The 27,202-nt window shown below is 52.4% G+C and overlaps 1 protein-coding gene across 1 annotated transcript in view; it reads left to right on the top strand.

Moving 5' to 3' along the window:
- VDR (vitamin D receptor) overlaps nucleotides 1-27,202 on the top strand; it is a 69,395-nt gene that overhangs the window by 40,008 nt on the left and 2,185 nt on the right. Inside the window, exons 6-12 of the mRNA XM_037061126.1 lie at nucleotides 1,326-1,510; nucleotides 1,751-1,871; nucleotides 4,430-4,601; nucleotides 10,214-10,365; nucleotides 10,558-10,674; nucleotides 12,002-15,117; nucleotides 15,386-15,397. Of these exons, the coding sequence (XP_036917021.1) occupies nucleotides 1,326-1,510; nucleotides 1,751-1,871; nucleotides 4,430-4,601; nucleotides 10,214-10,365; nucleotides 10,558-10,674; nucleotides 12,002-12,261 (1,007 nt within the window). The 3' untranslated portion in view covers nucleotides 12,262-15,117; nucleotides 15,386-15,397. The remainder of the gene's footprint in view (nucleotides 1-1,325; nucleotides 1,511-1,750; nucleotides 1,872-4,429; nucleotides 4,602-10,213; nucleotides 10,366-10,557; nucleotides 10,675-12,001; nucleotides 15,118-15,385; nucleotides 15,398-27,202) is intronic.

Below are 27,202 nucleotides of genomic sequence, written 5' to 3'. Positions count from 1 at the left end.
CGGCTTACCTCAGCTGTGGCAGCAACACGCCATCTTTTGCTTCAGGCGCCCCTTTTCTGCGGTGCCCGAGGCTTCGGTTGCCCACTCTTCCCACCCCCAGGCTCTCTCTCAACCCCACCAACTTCTTTTCATTCTCCCCCCTCCCAAAGCATCTGAGCCAATGGGCCTTTCCTGAAGCCTGGAACCCACCCACACTGAGGTTCTTGTTCCTTTCCCTGCTCTTGTGAAACTCCCCAGTTCTGTGGGCAGAGGCCCTGGCAGCACCAACACGGAGCAAGTAGCTACAGGCCGAGGGCCCCAGTGCCCACTCCTGCCGTCAGCTCTCGGCAAGCCTCGGCCAAGAGGTCTGTTTGCCTGGCTCCCGTGCCAGGCATCCCTGCTCCCAGCCCCGCCCTCCTGGGCAGCTGCCCCAGCACCACCCGAACCCCCTGCACAGCATGACGGGGGCAGAAAGGCTCCGCATCTTCAGACGCCTGGCTAGCGGCTGGAGAGAACACCCAGATCAGAACTGTGAGGTGTGGTCATCAGGGACTTCTAGAGGCCTCCACAACTTCCTTGGGCAGAACTTTCAAGACTGGACAGGCTAGGGGAGGTATTGTTTTGCAGGGAAACGGAGATGAAAAGTCTTTCTGTGTTGGTCAGAATGGATGAGAAGCCTGAGTTCCATACCTGGAAAGTTGGACGCGGGAATGACCACATGGAGGGGGTCTTCTCAGCATCTCCTGTAACTGTCCACATGGGGGCTCAGTCACTCTCTCCTCCCGGCTCATGTCTCCATCAGGACTAGGGAATATGGGGAGCGGGGAGCAGAGGGAGAATTGGTGCTGAATGAGCCGCTGCTTTGTGCCGGGCACACACTGCATTCAGTTCTCAGAACTGTCCATCTTTCAAAGCAGTCGTTTCACTCTGCCCCCCGCACAGACACACTTTATGGATGGAGGAACAAAAGTAGGTCCTTGGAGGAGAGTTTGTAGACGAAACTTGTCATTTTGTAAATGAGAGAACAAAAGCCCTGAGTTCGGTTGGCCCAGGTTCACACAACGTGTGTGTGAGAACCCATCCTGCGCAGATCGCCCACCTCCCAAATCCCCCTTTTCCTCCTCTCCCATGTGCCTGCCTTTCCAACATAGAAAATCCAGTTTTCCACCCACAGAGTGGGTTTGGCTTCCCGTGAGGCAGGAAGCCCCTCCCCCGTTCCCACGAGCTCCCAGTGTGTGTATTGTCTGGGAGCAGCCTTCTCATCCTGTGTCTTTAGCAACGAGAGAGGAAGGTTTCTTGGAGGGGCGGGCAGCCCAGCCCTCACGATGTCCTATTCCCACCCACAGTCATCCTGACGGACGAGGAGGTGCAGCGGAAGCGAGAGATGATCATGAAAAGGAAGGAGGAGGAAGCCTTGAAGGACAGTCAGCGGCCCCGGCTGTCGGAGGAGCAGCAGCACATCATCAGCATCCTGCTGGACGCCCACCACAAGACCTACGACCCCAGCTACGCCGACTTCAACCAGTTCCGGGTGCGCGTGCCCTCTGGCCGGGGAGGATGAGCCGCAAGGGGAACCTGGGCACAGAGAGTGGGACCGAGGGTCAGGCCACCCTGACCCAGCAGGCAGGCCCAGTGGGGGTGCTCTGTCTCTGTCATTTCAGAGAGCACCCCCCATGGGACTTCCGTACGGCTGCTCCTGTCAGAGATCAGGGCCAAGGTAGGAAGGTGGCCCAGAAATGTGAGCCACTGGTGCTCCATCTTTCTCTTCCAGCCTCCGGTGCGAGGGGCTGAGGGTGGAGACAGCCATCCCAGCAAGTCGTGCTCTAAACACATGCCCAGCTGCTCCGTGGACTCGTCCTCCTCCTGTTCAGATCATTGCAGCACCTCCTCAGGTAACAGGCTGCACCTCCCCCCTCTCGAGCTGGGGAGGGGAGCCCAGAGCTTCCCCACCTCTGCGCTAGGCTGCCAGGGGGAGGATGGCACTGCCACGTTGTGGGCCACATTGTATGCCCAGAACAACCCCTTCTTACTGGAAGAGGTGGAACTTGCCCAAGGGCCCGTGCTGGGGAAGAGGCCAAGCTGGGGCCCCGGGCGAGGTCTGCCTGCAGAGCCTCCTGCTCTTCCCACTGAGCCAGGCTTCTGCCCCTGCTCCTTCCCTGGGGGCAACCAGATTCCTCTGCCATGGTATTTGGAGCCCGGGCCCTTTGGGGTTTTTTTTTGTGTGTGTGTGGGGGGGGTTGTTCCTTTAGTGTTCCCAGTTTTATTGAGATGATTGACAGATAACACTCAATAAGTTTAAGGCGTACAACATAATGAATTGATATGTGTATACATTGCCAAATGAACACCTGTCACCTCACACCTCACACAGTTACAAAGATGTGTGTGTGTGTGTGTGTGTGTGTGTGTGTGTGATTACTCTCAGCAGCTTTCAATATACCAAACAGTGTTGTGAACTATATTCACCAGAGCCTGAGAATTTCGGAAGGTGGAATTTGGTGCGGAAGGAGAACACGTGGGGCCCTTTGCTGCCCACCTTACACCGGAGTCCTGGGGGGTCTCATGTTCCTCTTTCACCCTCCTCTTCATCTCCCCTCGTCCCCCCCACGCCTGTCCTTCACCCTCTGCCTCTCACCTAGCCTCAGCCTCGCTGCCCTCTGCTTGGGCCTTCCCCTCCCCTCCAGGCTCACTGACGAACCTGCGCCTGGGTCCACGAGAGGTGGCAGGGGTCCCGGTGCCCACGGGACGGAGATGGCAGCAGAGCAAGACAGTGTGCCCACCCCGCCCCACACTGATCGCTGATGTGTGGACTGACCAGCCCCCTGAGCCCCTCACTTACAACCTCCCCCCACCGACCCCTGCTTTACAGCACACTCATTTGCATCGATGAGGGTCAATCTGCACATTATACATCGGTCTGTACTCCAGTTTTTCATAATAATTTTATGTTATCTAGGAATTTTGGTACCTTCTCATGGGTTAATTGATTTGAGATGCTCACCCCTGACCAATGTTACAATCTGTATAGCATATATTTATTTAAAGATTCCAACTAGTTAACATTTTTTACTTTAAAAAAGTATCACACAAAAGTAGTACGTGTTCATTGTAGACATTAAGAAAATGCCAGGTGGTGAGAGACAAATGTCATATGATCTCACCTATGAGTAGAACCTACTGAACAAAACAAACAAATGAGCAAAATAGAACCAGAGACATTGAAATAAAGAACAAAGTGACAATGGGGGGGGGAGAGCAGGGGGAGGAGAGAGTTAAGGGGGGTGGAGAAGGGGAGGAGTCAAGTCAAGGAACATGCATAAAGGACCCTTGGACAAAGACAAGGGGGGAAGACTGGCTGTGGGAGACGGGTGGGCAGGGCAGGGAAGAGCAATGGGGGGAAAATGGGGGAAAAACTGTAATTGAACAACATGAAAAATTTTTTTAAAAGAAAATAAAAGCTAAATTTTATATATACATATATATATATATAACCCTTAATTCTACCACCCAAAGACGATCACCATCAGCATTGGGACGTTGCTCTTCCCCATTTTTTTAACACGTATGTGTATTCAGGGATGGTAATTTGCTTTTTCCCCACAAGAATACATTGTGTCATATTTTCCTGTCATTCAGCATACGTCTAGATTATTTTTAAAGGCCGCAGAGCCATCTGGGGTATGTACAGTAACGGATCTAAATCCCCTATCGCTGGGCATCTGTGAGATTGTTTCCCAGCTTCTCATTAAGGTAACTGTGCTTGTGGCTATATTCTTGCACTTATTCAGAATGTTCTCCTTACGACTAATCCCCAGAAATGGGGTGGCTGGTGAAAGAGTCTGCACGACTGTGGGAGCTTGACCCCTGCTGCCAGCAGCCCCCTGGATGACATGGCAAGACCTGAGCCTCCTTGGGCGCCCCAGGCCCAGCGCCGCCCAGGAGCGGCCCACTCCCCACATCTTCGTAAATGCTGGTGGCAACATTGAACTGCGTTTGTTTCTAGTTCCCAGGTGGAAAGTGAAGATGTTTTACTTGGCAATTTTTTGATCACTAGTGAGGTTAAACATTGTTTCCCATCACTAGTGAGGTTAAACTAGTGAGGTTAAGCCTACTGGTTCCAAATTCATTTTTGATTTGAGATCATTAGAAACAAGATGCGAGGACGTCAAATCATGGCACGAGGACGTCAAACCATGGCTCGAGGACGCCTCGTTTTTCAGAGGACCTGCGATCTTTGGTTTGACCGCCCCACTCAGCTGAGAGAAGAGATGGGGGAATCCTGGAAGAAAGCATGGGCTGGCTAGTGACCCTGGAGAGAGGTGGTCCCTGTGGGATTCCCAGCCGGCCCACCCGCCAGGGCACAGCAGGTCCTCCCAGGGCCGCGCAGGAGGAAGCCTGGCTCCAGTATCCTCCAGCTGTCCCTTTTCTCCTCTCCTCTCCTCTCCCTCAGACCTGATGGGGACGGCCAGCTTCTCCAACCTGGATCTGAACGAAGAAGACCCAGATGAATCTTCTGTGACCGTAGGCCTGTCCCACCTCTCCATGCTGCCCCACCTCGCTGACCTGGTCAGTTACAGCATCCAAAAGGTTATTGGCTTCGCCAAGATGATCCCAGGGTTCAGGTAAGAAGCTCTGGGGACGTCTGGGAAACAGTTAGAATCCTAGAGTCAGTTGGAAGGAGGCTTGGGGATTACAAATCCACTGCTTCCCAAAATAGAGAGTGAGGCCTTACCCCAGACCTCCTAAATCAGAGTCTCTGGATTCTGCACTTCAGGAGGCCTGTGTTTTAGGCAGTGCTGCCCACCCAGCATTACTGGGGGGCCAGCATTACTGGAGAGCTATTCACCCGCCACACTTGCTGGATGGTGCAATGGAAGCCTGGCGTGGTCGAAAGGTCGAAAGGTCAACGCCGGGCCTTCCAGTGCTGGAGCCAGTTGTCGGGGCAGGTCCGGAACTCAGTCCACTGCTGTGCCCACACCAGCTGGCTTGAGCGTAATCCTCATATTGTGCCTTTAAATTAAACCTACATTCACCCTCCACACTCGATTCTGAAACCAGGAGGAAGTGGTAGAGGGGGTGGGGGGCTGGGCATGAAGCCTTGTGAGGTCATTTGGGAATCCTAGAGGGAGACAGATGGACTGGCATACATGATCTGGGCACCCTTTGCCCAGTTTACCCTTCACTCAGGTCCATTTCCTAACCGTGCTGAGAACTTTCTGGCCTACTGGAGTGGAGATCCTCTGGATTCATTCATATACATTTCATTCATTCATTCAGGTGTTTTATTGTCTTGGTGGTAATGGCATGTATAATACTTAAAGAGTCATGCAGTGTCAAATATTCTCAAAAGAGTTGATACTTTTAGTAGATATGTTGGGAAATAGTTATATCTAAATGTATATACATTTATACCCTCATCCTTTAGAATATTGTCATAAAATACATACATGATGTGGTTGAGAAATAGAAATAAATTAATACCAAGCAATATTATCATCAGCAATCGTCATAGTCATAGCAGCAGGAGCAGAATGCTTCCTCGATGCTGATGCTCAGATTCAGAGCTGGAGTCCTGGGAGCCAGCACACGATCTGACATTGGCTAGCTCTGAGCAGAAACTGGAGCGAGGTACCGTTGATTATTTTGTGAATCTCTCTGCTGTGGAGGGAAGTCAGCAGCCACTGTCTAAGTTACCACATTGCAACCTAGATAATAGTAGTTCACAAAGCTAAACTCAGCACTTCCCAGTTTGTTTCTGCCCTGAGACAGCTGGCTCTGTTATTCTGTGCCTCTCACCTCTCCAAATACCAGGAATTTGCCAGTGTTCTCTCCCTGGACCTAAATGTGAAAACTCTAAAGAGAAAAACATCAAATGGCATTCAGACACATTGTACATCTGGTTGTAGCAGAGGGAATGAGGGCCACTCTGGCAGGCAGGCAGGCAGGAGCAGGCCGCTGAGTGTCACCTGTGGGCTCAGCACTGTGCTGGGCCTGGGATTTACCCTCCAGAGCCTTTCCTTGGAACAGACAACACATTCCACTTAGTACAAGTTCCAACCTTCCTCTCAACTCTTGTGTTATTGTTTGCAAACTCCATGTGTTCCAAAGTCTTGTTTTATGTAAACAGCTAGAGGAAAAAACACTTCAAGGTGCTGATGGATACACAGTAGCACCCAGCTTTCATCTTAGTTCCAGGCAGCAGCTCTCCTCCACGCAGGGTCCATCCTTCCCTGCCTAGTGGGGAGAGGGATGAAAGGGCATCTGATGCCCTGTCCGGATGCTAAGGTCCGGTGATTCTAAGTGGTAGCTGGGACAGCATGCGAGGGGACACTGTCCTGAAGAGAAAGCCACTCATTTAACCAGATTACCCTATTGCAGCCCCTCCACTGTGTAGCCCAACCCCCTTTGCCCTCCCGTGCCCTTGGCCCCTGTCTCTTAACCTCAGCAGATACGCCCTTACACAGCTATCACGGCCAGCCCTCCAGTTTCTCTCCCCAAGGATGAGCTGGAGTCTGCCCCGTTCCTTCCCTTTCAAGCCTCATTTTCCAGAGTTCCTTCAGCGAGCCCTGCAGTTGTGGCCAAAGTGACCTGCGCATGGGCAGGTACAGGAGCTGTCCGGTTACTGATGCCAAGCCACTTTGGTTGGTCCTGAACCTGCTTGATGGGCGTCTTTCTCTCCAGCCTGACTTGAGAAGTCCCACTGCAGAGTGTGTTCCAACAGAAACGGAGCAGGCCTTGGCAAGAGCTCTTGGGGGCACACTGATGTGGGTACTCTCTGTGACTGGACGGAGGTGCTGCTGAGCCTGGACTGGCGCCAGAGCCCAGGTTCCAGTGGGGCCCAGGTGCAGCCAGGCCACCAGCTCTCCGGTTCTGCCGGTTTCTGCACTGAGGGGTTCTGTTTTTCCAAGAAGTGAAAGAACAGCGGCTAGTGCCTGGTGGCTTTGATCTTGCTGCCCGCAGGCAGGGGCGGAGGGTGTGGAGAGGGCAGGATGGGACTTCTGTGTGGGTGAGTTGGGGGCGGGGGGACAGAATGAGACTCCAATGCGGGCACAGGACCTAAGTGGGATAGGACTGGGTGGGCCGTGTCGGGTGCGAACTGCACTGCAGTGTGGCCCTGGGCTCTGCTCCTGACTCTTTCCCCACCCCCCGCTCTGACTCAGTCTGAATCCCACAAATCTCCCTCCCTCACTGTTGCCAAAGAAATACATGGAGAAAGTGGGCCCAGGAGCAATCCTGGGTCGGAGAACTGAGGACCACAGGCTTCAGTGCCAAGGGGTGTGCAAGAGTGACCAGGCCGAATCAGCTGGAGCCCAGCCCTGTGGCCAAATGTCTTCAACCTCACTGTCATTTCCATTCCCAGGGTCTCCTGCCCGGGTCCAAGACCTGGGGGTCATAGTACTTCCTATGCCCTTTGTTCTGTATTCACATGTTTATCTACCTAACCAACTGCTTTCTTACATAGAGGAATTAAAGTTGACAAGGACAGTCTGTGCTCCCTGGGGCTCAGTGGCTGATGGAAGAGATGGACACGTGAACAACTGCTGGGAAAAGATAAGAGCTCTTGAGAGGCCTGCTAGAGGGGCCGTGGGAATACCGGCGGGAGGGGCTGGCCTCTGCCCGGGGGGCGGGGGGGGCTGGAAAAGCCCCCAGGGAGCTTTTCCAGAGCACCACTCAGGTGCCCAGAGCAGCCCTCGATATGACCCCGGTCTGGGCATAAACAGTACCCAGGCCCGGAGCAGAGCACAGAGCCGAAGCTGGTGTCCACTGGAGCAGGAACAGGGTTTTTTAAGGGCTTCTCCACCTCTACCTCCACCCGCCATCAGCTTCGGTCTGGCTGTGAGCTGCACTTAGAAACGCCCTGCATTTCCAGGCTGTGGGTGGTAACTCGAGGTCGCTCTAGAGTTGCTTTCACAGAAGTAGCATGTCCAGATCACAGCAGACAGTGGTCCCCCCCCCCCCGTTTTTCTGGCTAAACTTGCACCAGGTGCTTGACCCCTTCGGACATTTATTTTCAGTGGGCCATTGAATAAAGGGCTGTGTGCTGAGATAATCACCACAAAATGACGTATAATATCAAAGGATTAGAAGTGACCAAAATGTCCCAAATTAGGTGGATAGGAGACTAACTAAACAACTTACAGTGTTGATATAATGTAACATTATGCAACCTTCTATGAAATGGGCTAAAGAAATTTTAGTGGTTTAGGAAGTGGGACACAGAATTCCTATGAACTGGAGTAAAAAAGATATTTGCATAGAAAAAAGGTAAGGCGATACCAAAATGTTCATTGTGGTTATGAGTAGTTTTTATTTGCTTTTATTTATTTTGTCTGTGTTTTCCAAAGATGTAACGATGACTAGGCTTACCTTGTATAGTGAACTAAACCCCAAGTGGGGGTGGTGTGAGTTTTTATTTTTTAAATGTGGACTGAGCAACCAGAGAACAGTGACGAGGGGGCTGGGTGTCTAGGTGCCGTGCCATCAGGGCTGTCCACCCTGGGGAAGGTGCAAGGGGCACACGGCAGCTTCTATAAACAGTCAAAGGGAACCATGGCTAGTGGGGAGGCCTGGCTCTGTGCTCCTTGAGAAGACAGAAGTGCAAGCAATGGGTGAGTGTGTCATCGTGTGAGTTATAGATCAATAGAACAAGAGGCTGTTAATGAAGAATAAACAACTTCACGGCTGTCCCTGGAGGCCGTGAGCTCCTCGGCACTGGGAGAGCCCCGTGGAGGCTGCCTGGGAACCGTGTGTCAGGAATGCTGCGGAAGAGACTGGACCGCAGAGCCTCTAAGAGGGGTTTTCCAGCTCTAGCGCTTTGTGATTTTTTTTCAGTGCAGACTCTTTGCTAGTCATCCCAATCATCCTTTTATGGACCAAACTATCACCACAGAGAGGATGATAGCCTGTCTACGGGATATCCAGGCAGAAGTGTACAGTCAGGAAGAGAAGGGGGGGAAAACCAGAAGCAAATTGATGTGAGGGTCCTGCTTTTTCCTTGTCATTGTTCAGACAAGCCCCGCTGGTGACTCACAATGTTGGAACCAGTCGCTGGCTGTGTGACTCACTGACATATTTGTTGACCCTCTCTTGTCCTCAGGACTAAGTGATCAGTGTATGGGCAACGCTGACATAGTTAAGAGGTGGTGTTGGCCCTCAAGTGGCTTACAGTTAAGGTCCAAAACTATGAGAGAGTAGCTTACTATATAGTAGCTTACTATAAGGTCCAAAACGAAGGTCCGAAGGCCTATGAGAGAAACAGAGCCAAAGCAAAAAAGGGGAAAATAAAAGTAAAAGCAACATGCAGCGAGTCGTAACGCAATGGCTCTGATTCCACTGAAGAGAATCGGAGGGTGGAGGGCTCCGCAGGAGACCTCACCAGATTCAGGGTCCGAAGGATGAGGTGGAGGAGGAGGGCGCTCTTGGCCACAAGCTCTCTCGTGCTCAAAGGCATGATGGTGTGAGAACAGCACCTGAATGTGGAGTCTTCCATAGTTGCTAGAATGGAGGGCTGATGGCATTTGCAATGGGAAGGAGGCTGGAAAGACAGGTTGGAGCCAATTTATAGAGTGCAAGCTTGATCCTGAGGTGTTTGATAATCTGTGAGGGTTTCTGAGCACAGGAGTGCGATGCTTCCCTGCAGCCGCAGTAAAGATGAATGAGAGACCCTAGAGGTTTGACTGTAGGATTCTAGCAGGAGGGGACTCAAATAGATGATGGGGCTCTAAGCAGAGAAGTCCTGGTGGGAGTGGAAATGGGGTCAAGGGTTGCAGAGACATCCTGGAGACAGAGTTGGCTGAGCTTTACTGCTAGGAAGGACTGGAGGACCGGGGGAGGGAGAGGGAGAAAAGCGTGGGAGCTGTTGGAGACGACGGGAGCCATACATTTGTCGGTCGCCATGTTCAGGCCATAACCCTGGGAGCCTCCTCAGGCTCTATCTTCCTGTCCCTAAAATACTTCCATCAGCTTGGAACTGGGAGATCCTGGCAAGTCACTGCGTTTTCCTCGTTTTAGTAACTGAACTACTTCATTTCTTACCTTGACATATAGTCTTGAGCTGTTCTCCCTCAAGAAACAGCCTTGTTCTTTCCAACCCAGCCTCAAGCTCCTCAATGGAGGGTCCAGGGCACATACTGATCAGCCGGCAGGTGTAGACCTGTCAAAACACTACACCAATTTGCATGACTCGAAGGGCTTGACCAATCACCTGACCCTTACTTCTGCCCTTCCCTGGCAGAGACCTGACCTCTGAGGACCAGATTGTGCTGCTGAAGTCAAGTGCCATCGAGGTCATCATGTTGCGCTCCAACCAGTCCTTCACCATGGAGGACATGTCCTGGACCTGTGGGAGCGAGGACTACAAATACCGCATCAGTGATGTGGAGAAAGGTGTGTCTGGGCTCTACCTACACCCTCTCTATCTCCCAGTCTCTGATTCTACCGATCCTGGGGTCAGGGGCCCTGATGAGGCGACAGCAAGGGAAAAGGGCAAGGGTCGGGCACAGTCAGGGTTGGGTGTGGGGCGGTGCGGTGGGTGGCCCCTCCGTTCTGCCCACAGCGTCTGGCCGTTCTGTCTTGCAGCCGGACACAGCCTGGAGCTGATCGAGCCCCTCGTCAAGTTCCAGGTGGGGCTGAAGAAGCTGGACTTGCATGAGGAAGAGCATGTCCTGCTCATGGCCATCTGCATTGTCTCTCCAGGTATGTTGGGGTCTAGCAGTGAGGAACTCAGGGACCTGGGATGTGAGGGGTATGAAAAATGAAGCCCTGCGGAGGGCCAGCAGGATGATGTTGAGGGATAAGTGAGCAAGAGGACAGAAAGACCAAGACACACCCTCTTTGCTGGATCTGCAAAGCCCATGTGGTGTCTATACTGAGGCCATTGGTGATTCATAGGTAGGATTCTTAGGAACCAGATAGATGGGGTTTCTCGGGCCACAGACAGGCCTGGATATTCCCAATATTCAGGCTTTGCTTTTGTGTGAACTGGACTGAACTTCCTTGACACTTGAGGACACTTGAGGGGGACAGGTTAGAAGAGACCCTGGGGCCCGATGGATGGTTCTGACTAGATAGTTTACCCGACTAATTTTGGAGGCAGCGTGCTGTGATCTATGAGCTCGTCTGCCCGCTTGGGGTGATGGGAGGGAGGCAGGCTGAGGAAGAGGTTGTCGTGACCCCGAGGATGCTGTATTGGCCATGAGGCCCAAGGTGAGGCAGCCCTGCCTCAGCCTGGACTGTACTCGGGGAAAAGTGGGTGGGCTCTACCCAGTGATGCTTTCCTGGGCTTGGGAACCAAAGAATGGACATGGGCTCACCTCCCTTTTTCAGCCAGCATTCACTCATTTGTTCATACATATACTCAGCAATAATTTATTGAGCACCTACTAGGTATGAGACACTGTACTGGGCATGGTGATTCAGTAGCACACAGGACTTCTCCCCTATGAAGTGTAAGAAGAGACATTAAACAAATGCTATTGAACAATTAACATATAATATGACAAGAGGTTAGAAAAAGTAAAGAAGTATGTGATACTATAGCTGGGTGTAATAGAAAGAGGGAACTTGATGTAGTCTGGGGCATGGAGGTAGGAAGTTATCAGGAATGGCCTTCTTGAAGGTCTTTTAAGCTGTTATCTGAATGACCAGTAAGAATCAGGCAAAGATAAAGAGCTGAGTTCCCGGCAGAGGGAACGTGAATGTGAATCTGGAGGCCAGAGGGCATGTTGCGTCAGAATCCTAATGGAAAGATGGACTGAAGAGGTAGAGGGAGAGAGATAAGGTGGGGACAGGGCCAGATGGGTCCATGAAAGGACTCGAGGCTTGACCTTAAATGCAGTGGATGGTAGTTGAGGGGCTTTAAGAAGGACTGTGATGTCACAGGTCAGCAGTGGTGTAGGGGTGACTTAAGCAGGATGCTGAAGTTGGGTGTCTGCCTCTGTGGACAGAGGGGCGGTGGGGACACGGAACAGTAAGGACCCAGCTCAGAGCTCCTGGGCCTCCTCCTGTCTCCGTGTGCCCACAGACCGTCCTGGAGTGCAGGATGCTGCGCTGATTGAGGCCATTCAGGACCGCCTGTCCAACACACTGCAGACCTACATCCGCTGCCGCCACCCGCTCCCGGGCAGCCACATGCTCTATGCCAAGATGATCCAGAAGCTGGCTGACCTGCGAAGCCTCAACGAGGAGTACTCCAAGCAGTACCGCTACCTCTCCTTGCAGCCCGAGTGCAGCATGAAGCTCACGCCCCTCGTGCTGGAGGTGTTTGGCAATGAGATCTCCTGATTGCAGCAGCCTGTGATGGTGCCTGGGTGGGGCTGCTCCTCTGGGAACCTGTGCCTGGGCCTAGGGCTGGCGGCTGCCTGGCAGCCCGTCCTACCCAATCCAGAGTATAGCCCCTCCTCTCCCACCTCTTCTCCCTGTCCTGCCCATCCTCTCTCCTGCCCAACCTAACACCAGGCCCCTGCTACCTGGAGGCCACAGGCTGACCCCAGTCCCTCAAGACCTCAGTTGTGAGGAGTTGCTGTTTATTTGACAGGACTGAAATGGGGGCAGAGAGCAAAGGCTGAAGGTGGGGCCTTACCTGGGAATGCCAGAAGTAGTTGCTGGCTGTGCGCAGGGATTAGGTGGGCAGGAAAAACATTCCTCAGGGAGAGATACCCGCTCCTTCCCCCAGTTCAGGTCCATATGTCCAGACCCTGGTGGGGAATCTCCCTCCCCTTGCTCTACCCATGATCGAGAACTGGCCACCACCCCCCTGTCACCCCCACCTCATCCCGCCCCCACTCTGTGCATTCTGTTCCAGGGCCGCGTGCCTCCACAGGGCCTTCTCCCTCCGCCTTCCTCTCCCTGGCCCATCTAGGAAACTCACTGCCAAGGATGACCAAAACCAGGGTGACTGAGCTCACAAGTCACCCTTTACCACCTCTGCTGGCCTAAGTGCACTTGCCTAACCCCCCAGAGCCCACCTTCATCCCGTCACCATGGTAACATTCTCCTTGAAAGCAGTTATGGTGAGGGGGCTTTCTCCCCATGGCCCAGAACCCATCTGCTCAGAGACCCAAGGAGGGAAGAAAGCAGGGCCCAGGTGGCGGGGGACAGGCAAACACAGCCTCATAGGAGAATGGTGGATGGTGGCCGCAGCTGTCCCTGTCACCAACCCCATGGCTTCACAGCCTGAATCTGAGAGTTAGTTGAGGCAGGAGCTTTTCTTCCAACAATCCGCACGGCAGGACTGAGTGTCCCCTAGGCTGCAGGAAAGCAATGGGCACCACCCTCACCGCCCCCACCCCCGCCAGTGCCTTACCTCCCCCCTAGAAGGAGAACCTGCCACAGGCCCCAGAGCCCTCCTACTCTGGCCCCAGCTGCCATTGGAGCTCCGCTCTAGGATGGCCAAGGGTGACGCAGAGACCAGCCCAGTCTCCCACCCACCTCACAGTCTGGAGAAGCAGCGCCCGCTCTGCTTACTAGTGGGGCCACGTCTTTTCCAGCTGGTGGGTTGGGGTGGAGGTGATGAACTTCCAGACCCCAACAGCCTAGGGCACACCCTGCCTGCCCACCTGGGTGTGGTTCTCAGACGGCTGTTCCCCCAGAAACCCAGGAGCAGGCGCTCCAAGACCTCAGGGTGTGGACCTCAGGGAGAGTGGGCTCGCCTAGGTGGCTAGTCAGAGCGCATCTAGGGGGGGAGTCACGTGGGGCTGGTCCCCTTCTTACTCTCTCTCCACCACCCAGAGTCAGAAGGAGCCCAGGGGGCGGGGTGGGAGGTGGGGCATATAACTAACTGCAAACTCCGAGTTCTTCACGGCCAGACCACCCTCGGAAGTGGAAACTCCAGGTCTGTTTACTCCGGGGTGGGGTTTCTTGGGGAGTGAGTTGTAGGTGTGTGGGACCAACGCCAAGAGGGTTCTTCCAGGACCCTGGACGTTTTGGGAACGTGGCCATATTCCGTGCCTTGTCACGGGGGAGTTCGTGTCAGTAGGATGCCCCTCCAGCTGCCTGTGTCGTCCCCGGGAACCCGGGAGGGATACGACTCGCCACCGCCAGAGCCGTGGGTGTCCACCGCCCGTTGTGTCCTCAGGTGGGAGAACGTGCGGCCGCGCGTTCCTGGTGACGGGGCACCGCCCTTGTGGCCGAGCCTTGCATTCATTAGATACGAGTTGTTTTTAGAATCAGACTGCATTTTGTACTGCGTTCTAATGTAGTGGGTCATAGGCACCACTGATTAAGAGATATTTATGGGGAGGAGAACTTATATTGTGAAAATTCTATCCATTAATTATTATTGCTGTTGTCATTGTCTTATAAATTAGGGGCAGACTCTTGTTGTTTGATTTGAGCTGTGAAATATATTGGTCTAGCTTGCTATTTGGTGGGAGAAGGGTTTAAAAATTGCTGAAATCACCCAACCCAGTTTTTAAAGAGCATCGGCACTCGGAGGAGGCGCCACTCACCCCGACCTGTATAACTAGTCTGAAGCAGCACCAGGCCTGGACCCAGGCGTTGGACCTGTTGTCCTGTGCTCTTTTCAGGGCACCGTGCTTGCGCCCAGACCCCACTTCCCATTCTGGAGCCTAGTCTTTGGGGGAAGTGCTAGATTTTAGGCAGAGCACATCTAGATCCCAACCCCCCGCCCCCCCGCCTTCTTTCCCTGAGTTGCCACCTCACTGACCCATCAGGAGGGTGGGGGTCACCTCAGCCTGTGTCTCAATGTGATCAGAGCTCCCCCACCCCCCAGTGTGGCCCTGGCCAGCTGGGGTCTCTGCCTCGGCCCTTACAATGTTGTTGCCTTGTGGATAAAGTGCATCTGTCTTTGTAATGTCTCCACCTTCCCAGCTCTTCCAGGCAGCTGCTGACTGGCCCTGCGTCCTGCAGGTACCCCCAGCAGACACGGGGAGAATGCCAGTTCCTGGGCTCTGGGCCCGCCGCAGCCCTGCCCATTCCCAGAGGGAAGTTTGGGAGCTGGGAGGGGCAGAAGAGAGGAACAGCAAGGTTTCCCAGGGATGAATTGGGAGGAAATAGGATTATCACTTATTTTGCCTTGGAATGAGAGAAGGTGAAGGTGGATGTTTATAAATCTAAACCTTTTAAAGAATATTACTAGAAACCCCAGGAAGTGTGTGCACCAAAATGCCAGATAAACAAGTGGGAGAATCCAAGTGAGGCCAGCAGAGGAGACTGGAATGTATGAGACTCGGTGAGAGCTGGGAATGAAGAGGCAGAAAAGCAGACTTTAAAGAGTGCCTCCTGAGTTATTTCCAAAGAATAAAAAATGTTCGCCAGAAATAAACCAATGAAGAAAGCTTTGCTTATGGTAATAAAGAATGGATCGTATTTACGTAGCGCTTACTTTGTGGCAAGTACTGCTGTAAATAAATGCTTTATGCAAACCAACTGGCTTTATCCTTATAAGGACCCCAGGGGAGTGGACTGCCATCACCCTCACTTGTCAGAGTGGATAACTTGCCCAAAGCTACACTGGTGGAGAGATGGGATTTGAACCCTTGGCAGCTGGCTCCAGAAGCCTTTAATGAACTGCTGCACTGTGCTGTTTCCTCCTGAGTGGAGTGACCCGACGAGTCACAGTCTGGCCAGCTCTCTACCGTGGAGCATGTAAGGGAGGTTGCCACCCCTAAAGGAGGCCCTGAGGTGGGAGAACTGGAGAGGCTGGATCGATCAGTGTTCAACTCCCAGGAAGCATCCAGTCACATGTACTGGCTCCCATCAGGAAGGGAAACCGAGCAGTCTTGGGAAAAGGTGTCTTGTCTTCGAAATGGCTGCTGTGCCAGTGACGGAGGATTGCAAATGACTTCTGTGCATACACAGGATTCCTGAGGGACCCAGAGGACCCAGTTCACCCAGCTCTGTTTCCCAAGGAAGTGGGGTTTATGAGAAAGGGCAGCATCACTAACACAGAACAAAGACAACCCACCAAAACACACGGTAATCTGCAGGTGGCGAAGTCCTGCCCAGACTGTGGGTGTATTTAGGGTAAATTGGCCTGGGAACCTGGGGATGTGATTTACTTTAATTTTTCCAAAGTATCTGCAAAGATTTTCAAACTACAGGTTTTAAACCAAGTGTGTCATTGAGGGTGAGGTGGGAGTAGAAGAACTGTGGGTAGGGCTTGTGAGCTATTTTGTCATGAAAAAAATAGATGGACTTAGAAACAGCTGCTTAAATGCATGTGTCTCTGGTAGGAGAAGTGTGAAGGTGAAATTCTTAGAAGCTGTTAGGAGAATCTAATTGGCATTTTATAGATGATCTGGAAGAACAGAAAGTCTCCAAGCCTGTGGGTCACAATAAACTTTTTCAGGCAACCTGAGAGGAATGCCCCCAGAAAACCTTCTAATTAGGATAACATGATTTTAAGTTTTCACATTCCAAGCTCTGGTTTTACCCATATGCTGTTCAATAAAGTAGCCATGTGTGATTTTTCAATTAATTAAAATGAAATAAAAGCAAACATTTAGCTCTTCAAACGCACTAGCCCCATTTCCACCACTCAGTGGCCCAGGGCCACGGGAATCGGCAGTGCGGACTCGGAACATTTCTGTCCTGGCAGAGAAGTTCTGTCGGACAGCACTGGTCCACTCAGCACATTCTTGCCTGGTACTCATCGTGGGTCGTGTGCTTCTGTTGATCCGCTGGGCAGATAGCCGCCAACATGTTCAACGTCACACAGAAGGAACATGGCGAATCTCCTCCCTTTGCAGGAAGTGATGCTGCAAACAGGTCTCTCAAAAGCGGCATAAAGGGAAAACACCTCACAAGGCCATGGGGCAGAAACCGGTCAGTGGTGTGCCTGGACACACCGATTCTGGGGCCAAGCAAACAGGGCTTGTCTGGAGTGGCTGGAGCCCCCAGCACTATATCTCTAGGTTCTGCTTGAGCTCCTTGGAGGCTGTCTGTGCAGCGTGGGGTCTTCCAAAGGGGATGAATGACATCTGGCGCTCTCAGCATGTCTAAGGGGATGCCCGCCGACACCCTATGAGACATTAGCACTCACGTGGGCAAGAAGCCTCTGAGGCTCCTGAAAGTATCTGAGCTCCAAATGACCAAGCAGCACAGCGGGGTGTGCAGCAGTGGCTGCTGGGGCGATTCGGGAGGTGGGGGGCCCTGCTGCAGGCAGCCGCTCTGAATTTCTGTTAAGCCATGTCATACATAATACATGAGGTAAAGTTGCAAAGTTGGGTTCCAGGTTCCGAGGAAGCTGACTCTGAAAGGCTGGTTGAAGTGCAAGACGTTTGCTGGGGAGAGGTCACCAGCTTTGGTGGCAGGGAGGGGAGTGGCATCAGGTAGGGGGCGCAGTTGGGCTGCCGTCCCTTTTCCGCAGAGGTCTCCACCAGCCCTCACGAGAATTCTGGAGCTGGCATGGCCCTTGCCAAGCTTTTTTTTTTGTCTTTTTTAAAATTATATTTTATTGATTATACTATTACAGTTGTCCTGATTTTCCCCTCTTTGCCCCCCTCCACCCAGCACCCCCCACTCCCTCAGGCAATCTTCCCGTCAGAGTTCATGTCCATGGGTCATTCATGTAAGTTCTTTGGCTACTCCATTTCCTATACTGTACTTTATATCCCCAGGGCTATTCTGCAACTGCCTATTTGCACTTCTTAATCCCTTTACCTCTTCACCCGTTCTCCCCGTCTCCACTCCCATCTGTTAATCATCCCTTAATTCACTTATTTTCTCTTCTTTTAAGAATCTCTCTTTATCTTTAGGCCTATTAATTATGATGTGTATTGGAGTGGGCTTCTTTGTATCCATCATAATTAGGACTCTGTGATTCTTGGACTTGCATGTCTACTTCCTTCACCAAATTAGGGAAGTTCTTTTTCATGATTTTTTTCAAATGGATTTCCAATTTCTTGCTCTTTCTCTTCTCCTTCTGGCACACCTATGATGTGAATGTTGGACTTCTTGAAGTTGTCCCAGAGGCTGCTTACACGATCCTCATTTGTTTGGGTTCTTTTCAGTTCTTGTTGTTCTGCATGATTATTTTTTGCTTCCTTACTGATTTGATTCTTGGCTTCATCCACTCTACTGTTATTTTCCCTGTAAATTGTTCTTTGTTTCAATTACTGTATCCTTCATTTCTGACTGGGCCTTTTTTATGCTGCTGAGGTCTTCACTAAGTTCCTTGAGCATCCTTATAGATAGTGTTTTGAATTCTGCACCTGATAAGTTGCTTATCTCCATGTCATTTAGCTCTTTTTCTGGAGTTTTGATCTGTTCTTTCATTTGAGCCATTTTCCGCCCCTCATTATTGCAGCTTCCTTGTGTTTGTTTCTATCTATTAGGTAGAGCTGCTATGACTCACTGTCTTGGTAGCATGGCCTAATGTAGTAGGTGTCCTGCAGGGTCCAGTGGCACTGCCTACCCTATCACCCAAGCTGGGTGCTCGAATTGCACCCCCCCCCATGTGGGCTGAGTACACCCTCCTCTTATAGTTAAGTCTTGGTTGCTGTTGGCAGGTCAATGGGAGGAATTCACCCAGGCCAGTCAGCTGCAAGGATCAGCCCTCCATGGAGGATCAGCTGTGCAGGGGCAGCGTGGTGGTGCTCCCACATGGCCTGAAGCTGTTGACCAGCTGTGCTAGCCCTGAGGTTTCCTGGGTGGTGCGGGCCAAGGTCAGCCCCCACCTGTGTTTTGCAAGGGGTCACCCTGCCTGCGCTGTAAAGCAGTCTGAGGTGGCTGCTACTTGTGCTGGGCTTGGAGCTTCCCAGGTGGAGCCAAGCTGCGACTCTAATCTGGCTGCTGCTAGGGCTCACTGAAGACAGCTGTTGCTTGTTTGATAGGATTTAGGAGCCAAGACCAACCATTTTTATGGAAAAGCAGCTTGGGTGGGCCCATAAATTGGGTGGGGCAGAGCCTCTGGGGATCTCCAAGGCAGGTCAAACAGTGTTAGCCAGGATGATGGAGTCTCAGAAATGGCACCAGTTTACCAGCTCTGTGGGGGGAGGGTTCAGCAAAGGGACAATGGCCTCTGCTCACCCCGATGCCAGACACTTCAGTTTCTCCTTGTGTGCCACTGGTACCTTTTAAGCTGCTACCTGGGTGCTGAAGCTCAGAGGGAGCAAGTCTGAGTGGGTGCATCTGTGGATTCTTTAGATGGAACTGCTTGGGGTTCCAGAACTTTCTCCCACCAACTCAATTCCCACTGTTTTTTGCAGCAAGAAGTTGTGGGGACTTAACTTCCTGGCACTGGAAAGCTGGGGGGCCTGATGTGGATCTTGGACTCCTTGCTGCAGAGATATCCCTCCCATATTTTTATCCAGCCCATTCCATGTCTGCGCCCCTACTATCAGTCTGGATAGGTGTGGTTTTTTAAAATTCCATAGTTGTCAGACTTTCATGCAACTCAATTTCTGATGTTCCTGAGTGATGGTTGTTCTGTATTTTAGTTGTAATTTTGATGTGGTTGTGTGAAGAGGTGAGCCATGGCTGCCTGTGTCCTCTTGACCAGACGCCCCTGCCCAGTTTTTATATTCCTTCATCTGCTAGCTATGGGATGTTGGCTGTCCCCATAAAGAGTGTGACCTTCATGAGCTAGGTGGCTCTTTTCAGCCCAGGGTAAGTAGGACTGAAGGTTGTTTTCACATTTTGACAACCAGGTGGGCCCTTTCCTAATGAGCTGCTCGGCCTTGGGGAAGGATTCCAAGCCCCTCCCAGGGGCTCTAGGTAGGCAGACATCAGAAGTCGAGGTGTTTTTAGCTTCTCCCTTGTTCTGGACCGTTCTTTTCCTAAATCATCTTGAGTTCCACCACTAGGTGGTGCTACTGTCTTATCGGGACAGGTTTGAGCTGGAGGCTTGTCCTCTCATCCCCACTTCTGCCCTTTCTCTATTCTGTGAAGCCTAGCCCCTGACACAATAGCCACTTGGTGGTGTTCACCTCTCCTCACACCAGCAACCAAACAAGGTGTGTAAGGGACCTGCTCTCTGGCTTTCCAGGTCACCTCTGGGGTCATAGCCAGGGAAGCATCTGACATGCACGTTAGCCAAGGACCCTCTCAGTCTGAGCTCTGGTGCCTGGGCCTCTGAGCACCTTTCATGCTGGCCCAGGCTCCCTCTGAGGTCCAGCCTGGTTGTGTAGTCCTTCCGGTGTGTCCAAGCACATACAGCACTGAACTAAGTGCTGGGGATGCAGTAATGACTAAGGCAGTCACTGCCCCATGAGAAAGGCAGTCTGGTGGCAGAAGACAGACCTACCAACAGATCATCACCAAGCAGTACAAGCAGAAGCCACAGGGCGTAACATTTCACAGTGTAAACTGCTGGGTGTCTGTCCTGACTCTGCCACTTGTTACTTATGTGACCTTGAACAAATTACTTAATGTTTTTGAGCCTCAGAATCTTCGTCTCTACAGCAGCAACAGTAAGAGTACTTAACCCCAGGTTTGTTGCATGATGTAACCTGTGTAAAGCATTTATCACACTACCTGGAGGCAGCCATCAATCACAGACGCTGGCCAACATCATGGTTACATTGCAGAGTTGAGACACATTTTCATCGGGAGTTGACCCTGTCCTCCTCCTCTCACTGCTGATCCCTGCGGGGCCCTCTGGACCGGCCCCAGCCCATCTCTTAGGTCTGTGGAGCTATAGGCTCCTGCTCCACAAGTATCTGCCCCAGCAGGGGGGACGCACCATTGTGCCATCTGGCCACCAGGGGGCAGGTATGAAATTTTATAAGCCAAGCAAGCCCCAACTGAAACAGCCCCAATTGGAGAGAAAAGTGTGGGAAAGGGATAGGAAAGTAGACACACAAAACTGAAACATGTGGACGTCTAGTTAATACTCCCCACAACTTCTTTCAATTACGGCCTTTCTCTGCCAGCTTCGCTCCCTCAGTGACTGCTGCCACCCGACTTCGCTGCCCACAGAACCAACCCATAATTAACGTCAAGTGTTCTCAGGTGGGAAGGGGAAATCAAAATGAACTGCAAAGGTCAGGTTTGCTCCACGTATTTGTGGTGTCATTGTTTTAATTTTTACCCCAGCACTTACTGGACCCTTGCTCCTTTGGCAAAGCTATAAAGCCCACTATGGTCAGGTCTGTTTGCTCCTCCAGGGTCACGTGTCACTGTCCAGGCATTGAAACTGAAGCCACTGACACCTCCAACCATTTGCAGGTCTCCCCCTGAGGCCCTCCATGGGCCTGTGGTTCTCAAGCCAAAAATAAGGACACTGAAGAGTTTGTGTCTCTGTGGGTTAATATATCCCTCCAAATTTACCATGTTAGAAGTTTAAGAAATTTGAAAAATATTTTAATAATAATAATGAACCTACTATAACGATATTATAAGTTAACGTAATTTTTTTAGAGGCTTCGCCATCACAGAACTTTTTTTTTTAAAGATTTTATTTATTTATCCTTAGAGGGGAAGGGAAGGAGAGAAGGAGAGAAGTATCAATGTGTGGTTGCCTCTTGTGAGTCCCCTGCTGGGAACTGGCCTGCAACCCAGGCATGTGCCCTGACTGGGAATCGAACCACGATCGTCTGGTTCGCAGGCCCGTGCTCAATCCATTGAGCTACGCCAGCCAGGGCAGTTAATGTAATTTTTTATTAAAATAACCTTCTTCCCAAAGCAGAACAAATTTAGTGACAAGAGAGCATGGTTTTACAGTCTTGTGAATCTCTTTGATGTCTGGCTTACTAGAAGGCAGCTAGGTTCTCATATCTAGTTCTGCATTCCATCTGCTAGAATATCACACACCATGGGGCCTCTGGATAACGCCTCTGTACACAACTGAGGGAATGAGGGTAAAAAGGAAAAATGGAAATAGTTCGGCCATGCAGAACCCCTAAATGGGGCTCCGGGTCCCAGCCTACACTTTGAGTCCCCTACAGTACATTTTACATGTTGTTTTCTTGGCCTGACATGCCCTCTGCTGGCTTTGTTTCCCCTAGTTTTCTCAGCCGGTCAACGGCCCCACTACTCCTTCCATTTCCTGAGGCTTTGAGTCTCCCATAAACTCTCCCCTGAACTTCACCGTGCCATACCCCTGCTGGCCACATCTGAGTAGGCTTGTGTAGCCACCCTGGTGTAGAATGAAGCATACACTGTAGCGGGTTTTAAATTTCTGTTCTGCCTTGGGGCTCCCTTCCAGACTGGAACAAAGGAGGGAGGGATTCCACAAACGTGGCCAAGTAAATGGCCGAAGGAGTGAATACAAGGCCACATGCTGCCCACGTCTGTTTGCATCTAAAAGATCTGATCCTCACAAGAGACGTCAAGTTTAAAACATTCTACTTGGGTCTCTACTAGAAAATGAGATGCAAACAGACTTATGCAAATTTAAACACCTTCCCCTGGACTTTGGAAACTGAGAAGTTGAGTCCTGTGGCTTCAGAACCCGCAGGCTGACTACCTCTCCCCAGAGCATCTGCTGCGCGCATCTCCCTCATTCTGCCCACGAACAGGGTTCTTTTTGGACCAAAGTGCAGAATGAGCATTTTCCCCTATTCGTACCTGTCTGATTCAATTTATCCCACATTGTAGTCTGCCCAAATCTTTGAATCCTTGTTTTGCCACCCGATATTCTGACTGTCCCTCTGGCCTCGAGGACCACGCACAGCGTAGACGGACGCACAGCCAGAGCCTGAGGCCCTCCTGCAGGTCGACGTCAGCTTGCTCCAGCTCAGTTGTTGGTGACCTCACTGGCAGCCAGGGAAGGGGGTGTGTAAGGAGAGACTGAGTCACGGAAGGGAACAGTTGCCCAGACCTAGGCGTTGCCGAGGATTTGGGGGACTTGTCAATGCTTCTACAATTCCCCCCTTCTTAAGACCCAATAGTCTCATCCCAAGTCTGGACAGATCCTCATGGAATCAAACCATATCTGAGACAAGGATCAGGGACCCAGTGATATCTGATATAGGGGACACAGGAAGGGGTGGATCAAGTATCAAATTCCAAGCTGGATTGTTCTGCAAATTCTGTCCGAGCTGGACTCTGGGAAGAAAGGCAGACGCTCCTAGATGCTGGTTGCTGAGAGGAGAAAGGCCACAGGCAGCGGGCAGAACGCTCCCTAGACACCTCTGTCCTGGTAAGGGGTGGAGAAATGACATGTAGCCCAGCCTGGCAGCCCTTATTTAGCTCCATGGGGCCTCCTCACTGTCCTCTTCACTTGCACTCAGAATCTGACAAGCATCTGGAAAAGCCTGTGCCACCCGATCTAATTAAAAGTCCTACAGATGCCTGTGAGTATCTGTAGCAGCTGGCACGGGGCTAGGGTGAGGGAGGACAGGGGCCCCAACTGCATCTGTGCCCTGTTTCTCCACTTGCCTCACCTGATCGAGCAGCCCCTCAGAAAAGGCTCAGCCACCAAGGCCAGCCCACCCTGGGCGTGGGAGACTGCAGGCATCAGCTTCAGAGAGCCAGAGAGACCCGTTCCTGGTGTCTCTCTGTTTTCTCCACCACCCAGTCCCACGCCCAGTTCCACTGATTTAAATGTCTTCCCCTCTCCCACCCTGGAGCCCCCTGGGGAGTGGCAGGGAGGGGAGGATGGGAGGACCCTGGGCGATAAAGTGGGGATGGGGAGAAGAGATAAAGGTGGTGACAGAGAAGCCAGCCCCACTTCCGCTCTGATAGGGACCCCACCCCAGGGAGCTCTCGGCCTTCTGCTGTGTTGACAGGAAGGCCTTGAGGTGGTAGAGGAGTGGACGGGAGGGGAGGGAACACTGTCAGCGGGCAGGATATCAGTGGCCTTGGGAGATGACCGTTCATTGTTTGTTTGCTTGGTTGTTAGTTCATTCTCTGAGCGAATGCTGACCACAGCTCTTCCTACCTCAAGCCAGCCAGGTGCTCGGCTTGGGGGGACCTCAACACAACGGCAGACAGAGCTCGGGTGCTCTCCCAGCCCGCCCCCCACCCCCGCCACCCCGAGCCTTGAGAAAGTGGCCACGGTAGTGAATAAGTGCATGNGGTGGTAGAGGAGTGGACGGGAGGGGAGGGAACACTGTCAGCGGGCAGGATATCAGTGGCCTTGGGAGATGACCGTTCATTGTTTGTTTGCTTGGTTGTTAGTTCATTCTCTGAGCGAATGCTGACCACAGCTCTTCCTACCTCAAGCCAGCCAGGTGCTCGGCTTGGGGGGGGCCTCAACACAACGGCAGACAGAGCTCGGGTGCTCTCCCAGCCCGACCCCCACCCCCGCCACCCCGAGCCTCGAGGAAGTGGCCACGGTAGTGAATAAGTGCATGGACTTTACAAATGGCTCATCCTGAATCCTGAGCATGTTTCTCACTAGCTGTGCAGGTTGGGGGAGATTCCTTGAGCCTCAGTTTCCTCTTCTATGAATGGGGATATAGAGCCTTCGTGAAGATAACCCGAAGGAAGGCTTGCAGGGTGGTGCCTGGCAGGGTGCATCTAGGGTAGCTGGCGAGACCAGCAGAAACTGCACTGAGGGGCAGCAGGGTCTGAACTCGCGGTGGGGCTGCTGGCAACCGGTACTTGTTCCGTCTCTTCAGTACAGCGGAGATCACAGCGGCACCCAATACATTGGTGTTGTGAGGGCTCAATGACTTAATACACAGCGTTTAGAATTGTGCCTGGCAAGTAGTGAATGTCTGATAACTATTTGCCTTGGTTAGTATTTTTACCACAATCTGGGGGTCCTCTCCTCTAACTAGACATCCTCTTCCTTATGAGGAGCACCCTGACCCCAACACATGCACATTCTAAGCCAGGGCTGGAGGAGGTGGGCTAGGGACTCACAGGCGCACCCTCTCGTTGGAGGACCAAGATGGCACCCCAGCGATGCACACAGCCCTGCTCGCCGTGCCCCTCCCAGTCCTGTGCGCAGTAGGACAGCTTCTGTCTTGAGAGGAGCCACTCCAGGCAGGGGGTGCTGGTTGGGGAGAGCTGGTTGAGGGGCTCCTGGTCCCTGTTTCAGGCCAGAGCTCTGCTCTGTCCCATTATCTCCTCCTGCAAAGCCTCCTCCACCCATCCACCCCCAACCGAGATTATAGACCTCAACTGTCTCCAACTGCTCTGATTCTCAGGGATAAGGCTGGACCCCTGTCCCCCCTCCACACAGCCCCTGGCCACCCCCACCTCTGCCATCACACAGTGTTGGGGGGGCCATGAAGCCACCTGCTTCTTTGGGAGCGGAGGAGCTGGGGGAGCCAGTGTCCCGGGAGCTGAGGGACCAAGGAACAGGGTGGCCAGGACACTGCCCCCAGCCTTGGGTGGTTCCCAGAGCTTGAGGAGGAAAGCTGGTCTCTGGTGGGGAGGGATCCGATCTCCCTCGGTCCCCTCTGGATTTGGCGCAGTTCAGCCTCTCTCGCCTCTGTGTCTCGGGCACTGTGCAGTTTCTGCCTCACTCTCAGGCAGCTCTTCCCCACCCCCAGAGCACACCTGGCTCCTCACATCAGATAACCCAACCACAGCAGCTCCCCTCACCCAACCCCGCTCCTAGCAGCCCCCTTAGTCTCCTGCTTGCCCCTTGCTCTCTTCCTCCCCCGCCTCCCCCACTTTACAGCTCCCCAGGCTCACCTAGATTCCCCTGGGGAGGACTGGGCCCCCCCCCAAAGCCTTACAGACTCATTGGGGTAATGAGGGTGTGAAAGACAACTCCTCTCACCCCCCAACACACACACACACACACACACACACACACACGCATGGTGGAAACTTTATACCCCTGTGCCCTGTGGGAAACAGAATGAGGGGGAGGGACCCAGGCACCAGCAGCCCTGAGGTATTAGGAAAATCCAGCCTGAGGAAGTGAGGGGGTGGGGGGGTTGCAGAAAGGGGGTGCCTCTGGGGCTGGGGGTTCCAACAGCTTCCTGCTTCTAGGCAAAGAGAAGCTTCTTCCCTCTTCCAGGGCTTCCTGCTCACAGAAGGTCAGCTTAAGTCCTAGGGCTGGAGGCCTTCCTCTGGCCAGGGCCTGGCCTGGGGAAGCAGGGGGTGTGGTCTGGGCCATTCACAGCCCCAGCCCCTGCCTCCCACTCCCACAAAAGGACACAGAGGGAGGAACTGGGGTGGGGGCGCAAGTGGGGTTCAGGAAACAGGGATGAGGGTGCGAGCCGGGCAAGGGGAGTGGTGGGCCACGGGAGGGAGTGGGCCAGGGACTGGCGGGCGCCTGGGAGCTAGGGCTGGAGGTTTTAATGCCTCTTGACAACAGATGAATCATAGGCAAATTATGTGGAAATGATGGCGTAAATAAAGACGTGTTATTTCAAGGCCCTGGTTTGTCATTGTAGGAAGAGAACTGAGGGGGGAGGAGCAGGATGCTTCCCAGGCCGGATGGTGCCGTAGGTGGGGGCCCAGGTAGAGTTCCTGTGGGGGGTGGTGGAGGTGATGGCCCACTTACATCTCATGTCACCTTCAGGGTGATGTGAAATAGCAGGTGGCCGACCACAGCCCGCCAACCCCTCCCAAGAGCAGAGCAGCCCTCAGTCCCCTACACTCCTTGGCGATCCCCCCAGCCCTCCCCTAACCTCACTCGGGCCACTGCTACCCACACATGCTGTTCCCTCCCCTCAGTACCTGCTCTTGACTTCCCTGGGTCTGTTGTCTGGGGGCTGCCCTTCCAGGACCAGGACAAGGTCTTGCTGGCAGGGAAGCCAGTTGAACTTCCAGAGCTCCCAGTGGACAGAGTAACTTTTGCACCCAGGCAGAAAACCTGGGCATTTTCCATCAGAACAGGGCTGAGCTAATCCCCACAACGACAGTGCCTGGCTCATGGACCAAAAGCCCAGTACCTACCTATACTTGTGAAACAAATACACTCATGGCCTCCATGAGGATATCAGGGCCCTCCTTGTTGCCAAGTTGAGGCTTCTGGTCAACCCTCTTCTCCACTCTCCACAGGCCTTCACAGTGTTGACAATTATTAAATAACCAGAAGAATGTGCAGAGTTGTACCACCTTACATAACCATTACCTATTGCATGAATTTCCTCTTACTCTTTTTCTCTATGCTTCTTTTTTTTTAATGCAGTTGCTATCACGGGGCATACACGAGTCCATATTCTCTGTGATGCTATTTTGCATTCATATGCATCTGTTTAACGGCTTCATCATTTTCTATTAAGTGGAAATACAGTTTACTTCACAATTTTCCACCTGTAGGTGTTCAAATTGTTTCTAATTTTCCACATTACAAATAGTGTGGTGGTGAACACCATTATGTACTTATTCCACTCCCTGCTCCCTGAATTTTGGCTATAGAAATTTCGTTTGGGTACATTGGGTGGAGTGATTGAGCCAAAGGGTAAGA

This window comes from Sturnira hondurensis, unplaced genomic scaffold (assembly GCF_014824575.4).
Source record: "Sturnira hondurensis isolate 20B ecotype Veracruz unplaced genomic scaffold, ASM1482457v3 Scaffold0013190, whole genome shotgun sequence".
NCBI classification, from domain to species: Eukaryota; Metazoa; Chordata; class Mammalia; order Chiroptera; family Phyllostomidae; genus Sturnira; species Sturnira hondurensis.
The sequence above is the reverse complement of the archived record's forward strand: the minus strand, read 5'-3'. Positions and strand labels throughout refer to the sequence as shown.